Below are 14,840 nucleotides of genomic sequence, written 5' to 3'. Positions count from 1 at the left end.
CCATTTTACAGATGGGGAAACTGAAGCACAAGAGAGGGAACGTAACTTGCCCCAGGGCATCCAGGAAAGCCAGAGCTGGGGATAAAACCCAGGTGTCCTGACTCCCAGGGCAGGGTTCTATCCACTAGGCAACACTGCCTCCCTATCTTTCACCAGCTCCTGTGATGATTCTATATGGGGCTTGATTATCGTTTCCCTTACGCTGGGTTTAGACCAGTGTAACTTGGCTGCAGTATAGTCACTCCTGAGTGACACCAGTGTAATTTAGGGTAGAATCGAACTTTCTTTTTTTAACCCCACATTGACTCTAAAAAGTTTCTCTTTGTAAAATATCCCTTGGACCCCAAACCAGGGGTGGAGCCCCATCTGTAAATTCTTTGTGGGGCAGGGAACGTCTTTTTATGGTGTATTTGTACAGCACTTAGCGCAGTGGGGTTCCGGTACATGCCTGGGGCTCCTTGGTGCTACCATAATACACCTAGTAGCCAATGGGTCCTGGTCCATGCCTGGGGCTCCCAAGAGCTACCGTAATATACCTAATAAGAATAACAGGAATCCCCTTTGCTAAAGGGAGTTAGTTTAAAAATCTGCCTTTGAAATAAGGCAAAATGAGCAACGCTGGGGATTGTGACTCTGCCACTGAGGTCAATGGAAAGCTTCCCCTGGATTTGAATAGGCTTCGGATCCTGCCCCACTTCTGTCTAACCTTCCTACTGTCTCATAGTACCTGGGTGACTGTTTTACTCTCTTCTCTTGAGCAAGTTGGTGCACCCCATTTCCCCCCTCTTAAACTGGAGGTGGCTGTTGTGACCTGGGTGGCATAATTCATTACTGTTTATAGTGTCTAAGGCCAGGAATCAGACCTCCTGCATAGCCCAGGGCATAGGACTGCCCTGGATTAATTCCTCTTTGAACTAGAGCTGATCCTGTAGAAAAACAGCCAGTCTTGATTTCAAAATGGCCAGAGATGGAGAATCCGCCTTAACCCTTGGTAGGTTGTTCCACTGGTGAATTGCCTTTCCTGTTAAAAATGTGCCCCTTCTTTCTGTTTGAGGTGCTCAGCTGGAACGGTTTTCTACTAGCACTGAAATTCTTGTGTATATTCCAGAAGGGCATATCTGCTCCGCCCAAGAGAAGAAGGGTTGCCCAAGCATTAGAGTGAGAGCCTGGGACTTGGGAGACCTGAGTTTGTCTCTGCTCTATCACAGATTTAGGGGCCTTAACTCCTACTGAACTGAAATCCCTGTGAGGATCTGGGTCTTAGCAATGGTGTGCCTCAGTTTCCCCATCTATACAATGGGCTGTTGTGAGGCTAAATCCATTAAAGATGGCAAGGAGCTCAGATACAGTGGGACAGGGCTCATATAAGTACCTTTGGTAGACAGATAAATAACCAGCCCTCCGAGCCCAATTGTGCTAGGAAGAGACAGTCTCTGCCCACAAGCTTCACAGAGCTTATGGCCAGAAGGGACCCATTAGATCAGGAGTTAATAATCTAACTAGACAAGGGCAGGGAGGGGAAGCAGAAACCTGGAGAGGAGAATCTACAGTACTTAGGCAAGGTCACTCGACAGGCCAGTGGCAGAGGTGAGACTCGACTGCACACCTCCCGAGTCTTCATCTGCTAGGCGGCGCTGTCATTCTCTCTTCTCCTGCTAACAGGATGAACCCTGAAAATGGGCAACGTGCAGTCGGAAGCATCCCAAGACGTAGACCCCGCGCAGGGCAAAGACAAGAAAGGCAAGCCAGGAGCGGATGACGGGTGCTTGGCTGGCACGCCGAGCGGGGCCGGGAGCGAATCGGGAGCCCTCCCGCCTCCTCCTGAAACCTTGGCAGCGAAAGAGCCTTCCCAGCCACTCAACAGAGAGCCGGGGAGAAGAGAAAAGCAGGCGGCTTCCTCAGAGATCTGCAAGAATTGCTCCAAGCCCAAGCTGCCTTCTGTGTGGGTTCAGAATTCCAGCAGCCTCAGCAGACATCCAGACCTTGGAGACAATGACTCCGCTCAGGAATTGGGGCGAGGGAAGGCAGAGGAAACCGGATTGAGCTGCCTAAGTGGCAATGCCAGCTTGGCCACAGAGCCGAGCCCGGCGCTGGACATCCCAGGCACCCACCAAGGGGAACCTAAGGGCCAGAAGGTGACATCCAGGTCTCAAAACCTGCCCCCCGAGCAAGACTTGCTGAGGTCCAAAAAGCCAGCGCCCAAGGGGAAGAGCAAAGGGGAGATCGTTTCCATCATGAAGCAAGGAGGCCAGGGCGACCTTCTAGGCAAGAGTGCCGCTGCCCCAGTGCTGCTGGAGCGGGCGCAGGGGATCGGCATGCCCAAGGGCACGTCGGGACCAGACAGCTGCAGCCAGCCGGCCCTGACCAAGACACAGACACAGAGTTCAGTTCTGGACAACCCCGCCCGTTCGGATGCTCCAAACCCCAGTGACCAGGGTGGGCCAAAAGATGCGACAGAAAGGAACCCGACCAGGACAGCTCTCCCAAAGCCCCCGGCTATGTCAGGAGGGAAGAAACAGCCCCCGCCTCATGAGGAAGGCTCCCCTGGCAGCCATGGTGACTCAAAGGCACCTGCCAGTCCCTGCCAATCGCCCACCGGCCAGGCCACGACCCAGGGCAGCAGAGCAAAGGAGCCCCCGGGGAGTGAAGAGGATGGGGTGAACGCAGAGGGGGTGCAGGCCCTGCTGGAACATGGCCTGAGCTTCCTGTACAAGGTCACCATCCAGCCTGGGCAGCGGCCGCCTAGTGTCAAGGCGATAAAGCACCGGGCCGGCCTGATCTCCTCCGGCATCTCCTATGCCGACGCCCTGAAGCAGTGTCCCCAGAAGAAGGCCCCATCCAGTGTCTCTGGGTCACCCAAGGTGGCTGAGAAGCTGCCGTCGGTCAAGGGGCTGGAGAGGAGAGATCAGGAGGATCTCAGCTCCTTGACCCAGGCCTTTTTGGAGCAGTTCCAGAAAATGGGCACTAAGGAGCAGGCCTCACCCGCCACCCAGCCCCAGAGCCAGGCCAAGCAGCAGCTGCATCTGGTCAAGATCCTGGATGACCTCACCTCCTTCAACTTCAGGAGCCTGGAGGGTCAAAAGCCCAGAGTGCCCACCCCGTACCCACAGCGGCGCAAAGGCCAGAGCAGAAATAGCCCCAGGTTCGGATCAGACGTGTCTCGGCTGGCGTCCTTCTTGGGCAATGGCCCCAAGCTTGATGAGCTGAGGCAGGACGAGGGCCACCCGCAGCCCATCAGGGCCTGGCTGGCTGACGACACTAGGAAGGACGTGGGTCCCAACGGAGAACCTCCTGGAGAACCCCCTCAACTTAGCCCTGCCTTCATGGTGGAGCCGGAGCAGCTAATACAAGCTGGAACGACCCAGCAGCGGAAGCCAGAGACACCGTCCCAAGAGGCAAATCCACCAGTGAGGGCTCCTGGTCTACCCACGCCAGAATCACCTGCCTTGCCTTCGGGAGGGGCTGTAGCCGCCAGTACAGTCCAGCCTGGCAAAGGAGAGGACCAGCTCATGGCCCTGCCTGGGCAGGAGGCCATTCCTCCCACTCCTGCCCCTCTGGTGCAGAAGTGCCCAGTGGCTCCCCGCTCCTCCTGCCCCATGGGAGCTCAGCGCCAGGCAGCACTGGAGCAGAGCAGCGCCTCCAAAGGGGCGCCAGGCCATGTCAGGCCAAAGGCAAGGAAACAGGCCATAACTAAGCTGCATCCCCGGTCTATGTGGCAGCCCAAGGTGGCAGCTAGCCCCGTCCAGAAGCCGCAGGAGAAGCTCAAGGCCCACGGACAGCCAAGGGCCAAAGCGCAGAAGATCAAATTGCAGAGGCAGGGTCGGGAAACCCCGGAGCCACAGGTTGCCCCAGCTGAGCCCTGCCAGGACGCAGCCTCAGAGCAGGGTCCAGATGGCTCGCACAACAAGCCCCAGGTGTCCACTCGCCACTGGCCGCCGTTCCAGATCATGGATTCATGCCCCAGGAAGTGTTACTGCAAGCACCAGGATCAGAGGAAGCTGCCCAGGAACATCTCTGCGTGGTGAGTGGGCGTGAGGTCTGGATCCCAGACACCCTCAGTGCTCGGAGCCGGCTGCTCCCAGCCCTGCCTCCATAAGGAGGAGAGTCAGTGACCCGGGCCCACATCCTCAAAGCCAATGGGAGGTAGGTGCCTATATACCTGAGGATCTGGGCCTTGGAGACTGGGGAACCCATAACCTCTAGGTCGCCTGTTCAGATCCAGCCCAGGGGGGTCATGGCTGAAAATCCCAGGTAAATAATTTCACACACTGAGATAGCTCTGGTTTTCAGCCACCATGGAGCTTGGCTGGAGTTGAGCAGGAGGATGGTCAGGGAGCCAGTCCCCTACAGTTCTGGCACTGGCTGCTGTCAGAGACGGGATGCGGGGCTAGCTGGACCATTGGTCTGCCCCAGTATGGCCGTTCTTACGTTCTAAGGCTCACTAGCCCGTTAGCAATCCCTTCAAGCCACACGCTCGCAGAGAAGCAGCCTGGACTGCTGTACAATGGCCTAGCCGGCCAAGCAGCCCCCCGATAGCTGGGGAGCAGAAATCTTGTCTGGCCTGTCTCTAGCACTCTGATCCTGGCGATACCACCCCGGCTTGATGGGGAGCGGGACCAGGCCTGCACCAGGAAAGCTTTGCCAATAGAGCTTGACTGGCAAACCATCCTGCTGGAGAGGCAGCTCCACTGGCAAAAATGTGTGGTTGCCAACATTGCCCTGAATGGAAAAAACTGCCAGAGGTGGTGGAACTGGGGGGTGGGGGGTGTGTGCCTGGGGACAGACCAGCGATGACTGAGTTCCCGACCTACCCAAACTACTGCCCCTGCCTATTCTCTCATTTAACCCTTCAATGCAGGCTGAATCCCTCCGCCAACCACCTGGCTGAACCGCCCTGGGTCTCCACTGCCATCCTGGCTGGATCGCTGGTTGCCGGCACCAGGTTCGTCCTGGATTCATACGAGCAGCAGACAGGAGACGACGACTGAGAATCCCCCAGTTTTCCCGTCAATAAACCGCATTGGGCCAGCTCTGTGGATTGGCTTCATTCACACGCCCATCTGCGTGGGAGCAGCAGCAGCAGGCTGGACAATTCTTGGGTGATTTCCTCCTCACGTGACTTTCCTAGCCCAGAGACAGCTGGCCTGATTCTCAGCTACAGTGGCCCCGCTGGGCCACATAAAGGGGTCTTAAAGTGGGTGGAAACAGCCCCCTGGCAATTCTCACCCCTTATGATGCCATGTCAGGGAGGATGATGACACAGAAACCCTGGTGAGGGGAGAACAAGGAAGGGGAAGGGCTGGACACAGAGGCCCTGGGGGGCAGCGGGAGAGGACATGGGGGATACAGCCCATGCCATTGTGGTATCTCATGCGGAGCGAAGAAAATTCACACAGTCAACACAGCTGCAAACAAGTCAGGAATCTCCTTTATTCTTTTCCACTACCCCCTTATATAGTTAAGTCTGGTTACATAAGAACCAATCATGCGGGCTAACATCATACATGCTAGCAATCTAATTGGACAAAAAGAAAAATCACGCGCTTACCATGCCTCTAATCACGCAATTGGCCAACCGCAACAACGCAATCCCCGACCACACAAAGAAGGATCTACAGCCTCTTCCCCTCTCTTCTCCTGAACCAATCGCTCTGTGTGAAACACAGAAAACAAGCGGCTCGGACCAGCCCCCCCAGCCATAGCCACAGGACTCCAGCTGAGGAGGCAACGGGCACTCACGTGTGACAGCTGCCGCCCACCTCTGCCTGCGGAGCGCCCCGCGCAGAGACCCACACATACCCGAGATCAGAGCGGGAGCGGCGCCGAGCCCGGCCGCCTGGGCTCCCCGCGCTGCCCGGCCGGGGCCCCAGCAGCGCCCGGCGTCCGAGTGCATGAGAGGGAGCGAGGAGCGGGGGCCGCGGCCCGAGCCGCTCACCTCCTCTCCCGGACGGCGGCAGCAGAGAGACTGGCCCGGGGGGAAGCAAGGGGGCAGCGAGGAGGCGGCGGCTCCACGCGAAGAGCCCGGACACAACCCCGGTCCAGCGCCGCACCCCATCCACCTAGATCAGTGTAGGGAGGATAAGTCCCCACACCTCCCCCTTTCTTTTCAAACAAGGCCGTGGCAATGCGCATAAGACTTTGTCATAATATATAAACAAAACAAGGAGCAAAACAAGAAAAGCAATACAATCATTAATAGATACAATTTAGCGTGTAATAGTGAAGTAAACCAAGTTGGTTAACCAAAACTATTAAGCCAATCCCAGGGAGGATTCTATCCCTGGGTAAGGTTATACACATTATTCTATAATCAATAGTTGCTCGATTTTACAAAACTGCACAACGTATACTATCTGCATCTTACAACTTAACTAATAATTACAAGTTTCTAATTAAAGTCAGGAAAGAGGAAGTGTAGATCCGGGATGGTATCGTCGTTGGCCGCTTCTATATCGGGATCGTGTGGTTGCTTATCACGTCGCTGGGTGAGCCACGGTCGAACCCACTTCGCGGGGATCCATCTGGGACCTGTAGTAGTAGAAACACAGGCATAGCCCCTTCCCCATGTTAATAAATCCACAGGACCTTGCCACTTTTGATCTGTATAATTAAACCATCGGACCTGTCGGCGGGGCAATTGGCAATCTTGGCCCATAGCACCAGCGATATGTCGCGTAACTGGTGGGACATTATGGGTTCCTACCTGTAACCAATTAAGCACATATAGAGCCTTTGAAAGGCGAGCATGGGGCGTACGGGACAATGGATCAGCATCGGGGGCAACTCTCCCTTTTTGTTTTAACAAAAGAAGCTTTAATGAGGCATGAGAGCGTTCCACAATAGCTTGGCCGGTGGAATTGCCAGGGACACCGGTAACATGAGAAATTCCCCATAAGGAAAGAAAGCGAGCTCTACGACGAGAAATATATCCAGCGCCATTGTCCGTTTTTATGGAAGCAGGAATGCCCATAACAGCAAAGCAGACCTGCCAATGTTTAATAACATCCCGAGAACCAGTACTGGCTAACGCTGTAGCCCACAAAAGTCCTGAAAAGGTGTCCACCGTGACGTGAATATATTTAAGGGAGCCAAACTCAGGAAAAAGGGTAATATCTGTTTGCCAAATTTGTAAGGAGGACAAACCACGAGGGTTAACACCAGAGGCAAGGGAAGGGGGTACAACATGCTGTTGACAACTAGGACATGAGGCCACAAGGGCACGAGTGGTAGCCAAAGGGAGCTTAAACTGTCGGGCTAAGGCACGGGCAGATTGGTGGAAAAAATCGTGCGAAAGGCGAGCCTGAGCAAAGGAGTCAGGGACATGAACTGAACCAACCAATTGGTCAACGATGGCGTTGCCCTGGGCAAGACCATCAACAATACCAGAATGACTGCGAATATGAGTAATAAAATAGGGGCAGGAACGGGCATCAAGTAAATGCCAAAGTCGCAAAAGGGCTTGCCACAGCACAGAATTAGACACTTGTCTCAGAAGAGAACGTTCCAAGCGACATGTCACACCCACAGCATAAAGAGAATCACTAACAATATTAAGAGGGGTGGTGGGCCACTTGACAAAGGCACGAATAATGGCTTGAAATTCCAAAACTTGGAGAGATCCCTCAGCTACGACCAGCTCGTGATGCCAAGCACCGGCCGTATGCCACAGAAGGCCGGCGCGGGCCATCTTGCCACTGGCATCAGTAAATACAGTAAGTCCTTGCACAGGGGAAGATTGTCGCATGACCACCTTTTCTAAGGGAATTGTTACTGACAAAAGGCGATGAGAGGGATAATGATTGGTAAGACGACCAGTATAACATAACAAAGCAACAGCAAAAGAAACATCATTAGCAAGAATGTGGGAAAGTAACAAAGCATTAAAAGGCACATAAATAACATCAGGGTCAGCGCCCGTAATTGCAACAGTACGGGAACGGGCTGTCACAATAAGTGATGCAATGGCTTCCAATCGAGTGGTAACTGTTTTGGAAAATTGAGAAGATGGAAAAATCCATTCAAGTCCGACGAGAGGATCAGGTAAATCCGGGAGCCATTGAAAAAGTAGCGCCTCCAGGGAGGTATCTCTAGAAAGAATTGCTAGGGATACAGGTGAACCCGGGAGAACACGGCCGGAATACCGAAGCGTGACCTTACTGGCAATAGTGCGAAGGGCAACTTCATGTTGTGGTTGCAAGGAGCGAGGTTCAGCTGGATCACGGCCTCCTTTGAGAAGTTGAAGAAGAGGAGCAAGGTCCTCATTAGAAATGCCACAAAGCCCACGGACCCACTGTAGGTCTCCGACCAGGCGTTGGACGTCATGTAAATTGCGAGCAGTAAGATTAATAGTTAATTTCTGAGGTCGCACAATAGAGTTAGTAATGCGCATGCCCAGATAAAAATAAGGCGCCTGTCGTTGAATTTTATCCGGGGCTATTGTGAGGCCAGCAGATTGTAACACAGAAGCAATTTCCAAGATGGCCGTTTCAGTATTAAGAGTTGCTCCAGCAAAAAGAATGTCATCCATGTAATGGTAGATAAGCCATTCGGGATGTGCATGACGGAGCGGCCGCAACGCCCAGGCCACATAAAGCTGGCAGATGGTGGGTGAGTTTTTCATGCCTTGGGGAAGCACTGTCCATTGATATCGTTGAGCGGGCTCGGCCTTGTTCACAGAAGGAACCGAGAAAGCAAATTTATCCTTATCATCAGGATGAAGAGGAATTGTAAAGAAACAATCCTTTAAATCAATGACAAGTAGAGGCCAATCACGTGGGAGCATCGTAGGGGTAGGCAAGCCTGGCTGAAGGGCTCCCATGTCTTTCATAACCGCATTTATTGCCCACAGATCATGCAAGAGACGCCATTTTCCCGATTTTTTGGGAATAGTGAAAATTGGAGTGTTCCAGGGGCTTAAAGAAGGTTCGAGGTGGCCCTTTTCGAGCTGTTCTTGGACCAATTCTTGTACATGGGCGAGCTTGTGAGCTGGTAACGGCCATTGAGCGACCCACACCAGAGTAGAAGTTAACCATTCCAACTGTAGGTTCAGCCGCCCCTCAATGGCCGCTAAGCAAAAGGGGAGTTTTGTAAAACAACCCCCCACTGACTTAAACAATCACGGCCTAACAGCCAGACGGGAGCAGAAAGAACGTAAGGACGCACCTTTGCTGTTGTAGCAGGGTCCTCGTCATCACAGATTGTAATATAGTACGTACTGATGCGAGTGGGTTGGGTCCCTCCAATACCTCTAACCGAGGTCATAGCATCCTGCAGGGGCCAGGTATCAGGCCAAAATTGAATTGGAACAACAGTGACATCGGCCCCAGTGTCTAAAAGGGCTTCATGTCGGATCTGGCGGCCATCCGGGCCCTGTAGACGCACCATCCGTGAAGGTTTACATTGGGTTACTGTCATGGCAAAGGCTACCTGTGGAGAATCTGTAGAGCCAAAACCATGGGACCCACGCTCTGTCAGTTTAGTTTTTGGAACGGAGCTTTGGAATGGAATTAACTGGGCAATACGAGTGCCGGCTGCAATATTGATTGGAGGGAAGAGGGCACAGACCATTATTCCGATATTCCCGGTATAATCTGCATCGATAAGACCAGGTAGCACAAAAAGCCCTTGCTTGGACATAGAAGAGCGGCCGATTAAGAGAGCACTAAGTCCGTACCCCAAGGGGCCATTTACTACCGATGGAACAATTTGTACTTTGTCATCTTCTAATGTTACATCTGCTGCGGTGGCCAAGTCCACTCCGGCACTTCCTCGGGTGGCTCCTGTAAGGTATTCCAAACAACCGGCTTGGGGTTGGGGGACTCTTGTGTCTTCGTGCCCCCCCGGCGGGCGCTCCGCGTCCCGTTTCCCTGAAGCGGTGTGCCATCCTTTTTAAAACGAGATCGACATTCAGACGCACGGCGTCCAAACTTATCACAGCGGTTACAAGTTCCTGCAAAAGCCTTCGTTGCATTTTCGGTTCCTGCCCGTACATTTTTACTTGGGCAGTCCTTTTTCATATGCCCCGGCTTTCCGCACGCAAAACAAACCCCCGACGGGCGGGAAGGCTTACTGGGCCTCACCAAAGGTTGTAGGGCCACTGCCAACGCTGATGCGTGAGCCTTTGCATGTATTTCCGCTTTATCAGTTTCCTCGTACACCGACGCTCTGTTACAAGCTTCCACCATTTCTGTCAGGGAAGCAGTTTTTGGCAAGGTAGCCAAGATACGACGACAAACAGCATTGGCATTTTGTGTAGCAAGATCGAGCCCAACAGCTGTCTTCGCTTCGGCCGTCAAATTAGGGGAGCGGTCTATTGCTTCTCTAAGTCGATCAAGAAATGTTGAATAAGGCTCTGAGGGATCCTGGACAATTTTTGCGTATGGTGGGATCGGTTTACCCATTTGAGGTACATCCTTAAAAGCGGCCAAGGCCAATCCCTGCGACTGTTGTAAAATCCGAGGATCAAGACGAGCTTGCCGTTGCGGGTCCGCATAAACTCCAGTTCCCATAAGCATATCCTGAGTGGCATAACGCAGCGGATTGTCCTCAGACAAATCAATATTGCGTATGAGAGCCATTTCCACACGCTTTGACCAATTATCCTTCCACAATAGCCTTTGAGTGGGTATTAGAAGCATGTCAGCAAACTTTAACGAATCATAAGGGCACATAGCTTGTCCGATGAACACCTGCTCTGTGAGGGACTGTACATATGGATTATTCATGCCGTAGGACATTATTGATTTTTGTGCCTCACGGACAAGTTTCCAGTCCAATGGTGCCCACTGTCGCCTAGCAGGGTTATTCGGGTCTGGTGTAATAACCGGGAAGGCATTAGGTAAGAATTCTCCTTCTATGTGGGCTTCCTTGATAAGCCCACACCACCGCCGCACCGGATCCGGAGACCCTGGACCCACATCATCAGAAGAATATGTTGGTGGCTTATTAATAAAGGGATGGCCAAGTTCCCGTGGTTTGCCCACAAAGGGGTTATCCCGCTCAGTACATTCCACATTACACCCCCAACGCCCGCAGCAACGACAGGGGGTGACAACATCACTCGAGGGTGGGGTTTTATTGGGCGGTTTAGTCTTATAAGCTCTCTGAAAATTAGACAAACCCGGCTCAGACATTTCGTGCAGAGTCTTTAATGTACGAGATTGTGGAGGATGGTCCTCCCCGACCATCTGGGACAATTTATTTAACATTTCTTGCAATTGATAACCCTGCCTTCTGATCTCCTCCTGGAATTCAACCGTCCCTGCATTGATGGCTTCCATTTTTTCCAAGGATTCATCTGAATCCTGAGGGAGCGGGACAGTGCTAGGATCGACTTCAGGCGCACTGGGGGCTAGAGGAATTACAGTCTCTTCTCCCCCAAAGAACTCTTGGGCGCCAACCGGCAACACACAGGGCGGCTCCTCTTTTCGCCGAAAAATATTATTAATCGCCGCCTGCACTTCTGCCTCCGCGGCGAGTGTCTCTACAACCCTTTTTGTTTTGCGCCATATTTGGCTCAGGGATGGGGCTTCTTTGTCGCCATGCGAGACAGACTCCCATAGTTCAGATCCCACCCGTTCCCAAACGGCTGTATCCAAAACAGTACTTGGGGTAATAAAAAACCCGCGCCTTTGTCCCCACTTCAACAACTGGGACAGCGCGTCGGAGGGAATCTTTTCTCCCTGCTTCTCAGCAGTGCATAACAAAAAGTCATGCACCGTTTTTTCCTCCGCTGACAAAGCGGAACCCATATTTCCTTTTATAATATGCGCGGCCGCTCACCTGTGAGCTCACAACCGTCTCTCTCGGACGACCAGGAGCCGATCTTCCTTCGGTACCTCCTGCCGCGGCCGCTACCTCCGCTTTTCTTCTCTCGAGCGCGCCGACCAGGTCCAGCCGGATCGGATCACGTCGGGGTCACCAATTGTGGTATCTCATGCGGAGCTAAGAAAATTCACACAGTCAACACAGCTGCAAACAAGTCAGGAATCTCCTTTATTCTTTTCCACTACCCCCTTATATAGTTAAGTCTGGTTACATAAGAACCAATCATGCGGGCTAACATCATACATGCTAGCAATCTAATTGGACAAAAAGAAAAATCACGCGCTTACCATGCCTCTAATCACGCAATTGGCCAACCGCAACAACGCAATCCCCGACCACACAAAGAACGATCTACAGCCTCTTCCCCTCTCTTCTCCTGAACCAATCGCTCTGTGTGAAACACAGAAAACAAGCGGCTCGGACCAGCCCCCCCAGCCATAGCCACAGGACTCCAGCTGAGGAGGCAACGGGCACTCACGTGTGACAGCTGCCGCCCACCTCTGCCCGTGGAGCGCCCCACGCAGAGACCCACACATACCCAAGACCAGAGCGGGAGCGGCGCCGAGCCCGGCCGCCTGGGCTCCCCGCGCTGCCCGGCCGGGGCCCCAGCAGCGCCCGGTGTCCGAGCGCATGAGAGGGAGCGAGGAGCGGGGGCCGCGGTCCGAGCCGCTCGCCTCCTCTCCCGGACGGCGGCAGCAGAGAGACTGGCCCAGGGGGAAGCAAGGGGGCAGTGAGGAGGCGGCGGCTCCACGCGAAGAGCCCGGACACAACCCCGGTCCAGCGCCGCACCCCATCCACCTAGATCAGTGTAGGGAGGATAAGTCCCCACATGCCATGGGAAGATGGGGGTGCACACAGTCCCTGGGGACATGGGCGGTGCAGGCAGTCCTTGAAATAGAGGGGTAATGGAGGGTGGTACACAGGGGGCTTGTGGAGGGAATGAAGGGTTGGGAGGATCCCCAGGTGCATGCAATGCGCTTGGCTGACAGACACCACAAAGCATGGGACCCCGCAGTGGGAGGTGCTGGAATGGGAATTGAAGGTGCATTGGCAGAACCAACCAGACAGGAACGGTGCAACGGGGACATTTTGGGGCCCAGGACTAGCGTAGCTGAGGCTGTGTGTTGGGAGTGAGGAGCACTCGCAGAACCAGCCAGTAGAAGCTTGCCCAGCTGCGCCCAGCTCTAGGCAAGGGCAGTCTCCAGTCTTGCTGTCCCCCACCTGCTGAAACCACCTCTCAGCCAGCACAAGTTCCTGCATGGCCTAGGCAGGAGTCCCAGCTGTTCTCCCCACGGGAAGCAGCAGCACAGAGCTGCAGCATGCCCCAGCAGCAAAGAGGGAAAACGCAACGGCCCAGGGCAAACCTCTATATTAAACAATCAGGCCTCATGTTGCATTTTGGGTTAAGATCTTGAAAAGGGCCTGAATTTTCAAAGCATGTATCCACATGGAGAGATTTCCCAGCACGAAGATAGAAAAATAGTTCTTCTGCTATTGCTATTCACTCTACGGTGTCGGCACTGCTCCAGAATAAAAGCAGAGTAGTTATTCCAGGCTAAGTGACTTTATTCCAGAATAACGACCCAGTTGCCAGGGGCACCGTGCCCCACTACCCCTATGATAGTTATACCAGATTTCTCCCCCGCTGGGAGGCTTTGATAAATACATTAAAGTCTGAAAAGCGCTTTGAGAGCTACTGCTGAGAAGTGCTAGATAAGAGCTGGGCATTATTATTTCAGCTGCTCAGTCCCACACCTGCTAGCTACGACCGCTAGGACCCAGCTGTGCTAGTACAAACACAGACCAAGGAGCAACGCCCTATGCCAAATGAACTTACCTCCTTAGCAGTCACATTTTCCATTTTAAATGTCACTGAAAAATGGGGGGGGGGGGGATTTGAATTTTTTCTTTGCAGCATCGTGCAACAGCTTCAGGGGAGCGGGAAGCAGTCCTCCGGTGCAGTCACTGACACCCGTGCAAAAAGCACACCCACTTTGCTGGGTCCATGCTGTGAAAATCCTGCTAACATCTGGGCCTTGCTACTTCCACATAGGGGTGAGTTCCAAAGTTTAGTTAAACATTTGCATTGCTCCCTTCAGTGATGTTTCTGCCTCAGCAGGACACCTGACCTTTAACAGCTGCAATTTGTGTTTGCTCCCTTGCAACCACAGACAGCAGTACCTGAGTGACAGAGGTGCCCGTGCAAAGGTGCTTTAGAGAGACAGGGAGCTAATAAACGAAAGGTCCTTCGAAACTGGCCTCTCAGGGAGCAGGATGGCTGGTTTGTTCCCCTTCTGTTAATGATGATGACAGCTCACAATCATCTTCAGACTCAAGGTGAAATTCAGTCGTGAAGTAACCAGCTTTTGCCTGGGCAAGGTGCGCACTTGGGGATGGCTCCTGTGGTGTCTGGCCTGCACCCCCGTGTATGCCGGGTGGATGTAGCCATGTACAACCTCCCCCTGGGAGCTCTGCAGCTGGACACAGCAGCCCCTACACGAACCAAGGCTGTAATCTGATGCATGCAGCTTTCCCCTGCCAGGGTATTAGCACCCTCCCTCAGAACAATTAAGACAACTGCCCCTTGCGCTTGAATTTGATACTGAATTCCAAGGGAAGACAGAGGCTTGTGGCCTGGTCACAAACCCCCTCCCTTCTGTCTAGTCATGTGAAAAACAGAGAAAGGCATCAGCTCTAGGAAACTGGCCCAGCAAAGGGGCACGAGCTGAAACTCGTGTGTTTTAACTCGGAGGGGGCAAGCTAAGGTCTGGCATTCCCGATGGGAATGTTTTGGGCAGAGCCAGATTGCCACACTGTTAAGGAAGCCAGCCAGGACTGCTGGGGGGTTAGGTTTTAACTCTAGAAGATTTTACAAACACAAATATTTCCAATATTTATTTTATTTTTAAATCCCACAAAAACAGTCCTCCAGTCTGTTTGGCTATAAACATGCCCCTGTGCTTGATGTAACCAAATCCTACAGCCTTGGAGAACACCGAGAAAGGGCCTAGCTG

General features: G+C 53.2%; 1 protein-coding gene across 1 annotated transcript; it reads left to right on the top strand.

The window, feature by feature from the left end:
• Window positions 1–1,676: 1,676 nt before the first annotated feature.
• On the top strand, window positions 1,677–4,988 carry GGN (gametogenetin). The gene is made up of 2 exons (XM_030544396.1): window positions 1,677–4,021; window positions 4,859–4,988. Exons 1-2 carry the CDS (start codon window positions 1,677–1,679, stop codon window positions 4,986–4,988), a joined length of 2,475 nt encoding a protein of 824 aa, XP_030400256.1.
• Window positions 4,989–14,840: the final 9,852 nt, after the last annotated feature.

The sequence above is a fragment of the Gopherus evgoodei genome, unplaced genomic scaffold (assembly GCF_007399415.2).
Source record: "Gopherus evgoodei ecotype Sinaloan lineage unplaced genomic scaffold, rGopEvg1_v1.p scaffold_34_arrow_ctg1, whole genome shotgun sequence".
Taxonomy (NCBI): Eukaryota; Metazoa; Chordata; order Testudines; family Testudinidae; genus Gopherus; species Gopherus evgoodei.
This window is presented reverse-complemented; position numbering and strand designations above follow the sequence as displayed.

Bases quoted from the DNA above. Each gene is read 5' to 3' on its own strand.
- GGN (XM_030544396.1), top strand. From the start codon at position 1,677: ATGGGCAACGTGCAGTCGGAAGCATCCCAAGACGTAGACCCCGCGCAG. The intron at 4,022-4,858 runs GTGAGTGGGCGT...CCTTCAATGCAG, and splicing joins CCCAGGAACATCTCTGCGTG to GCTGAATCCCTCCGCCAACC.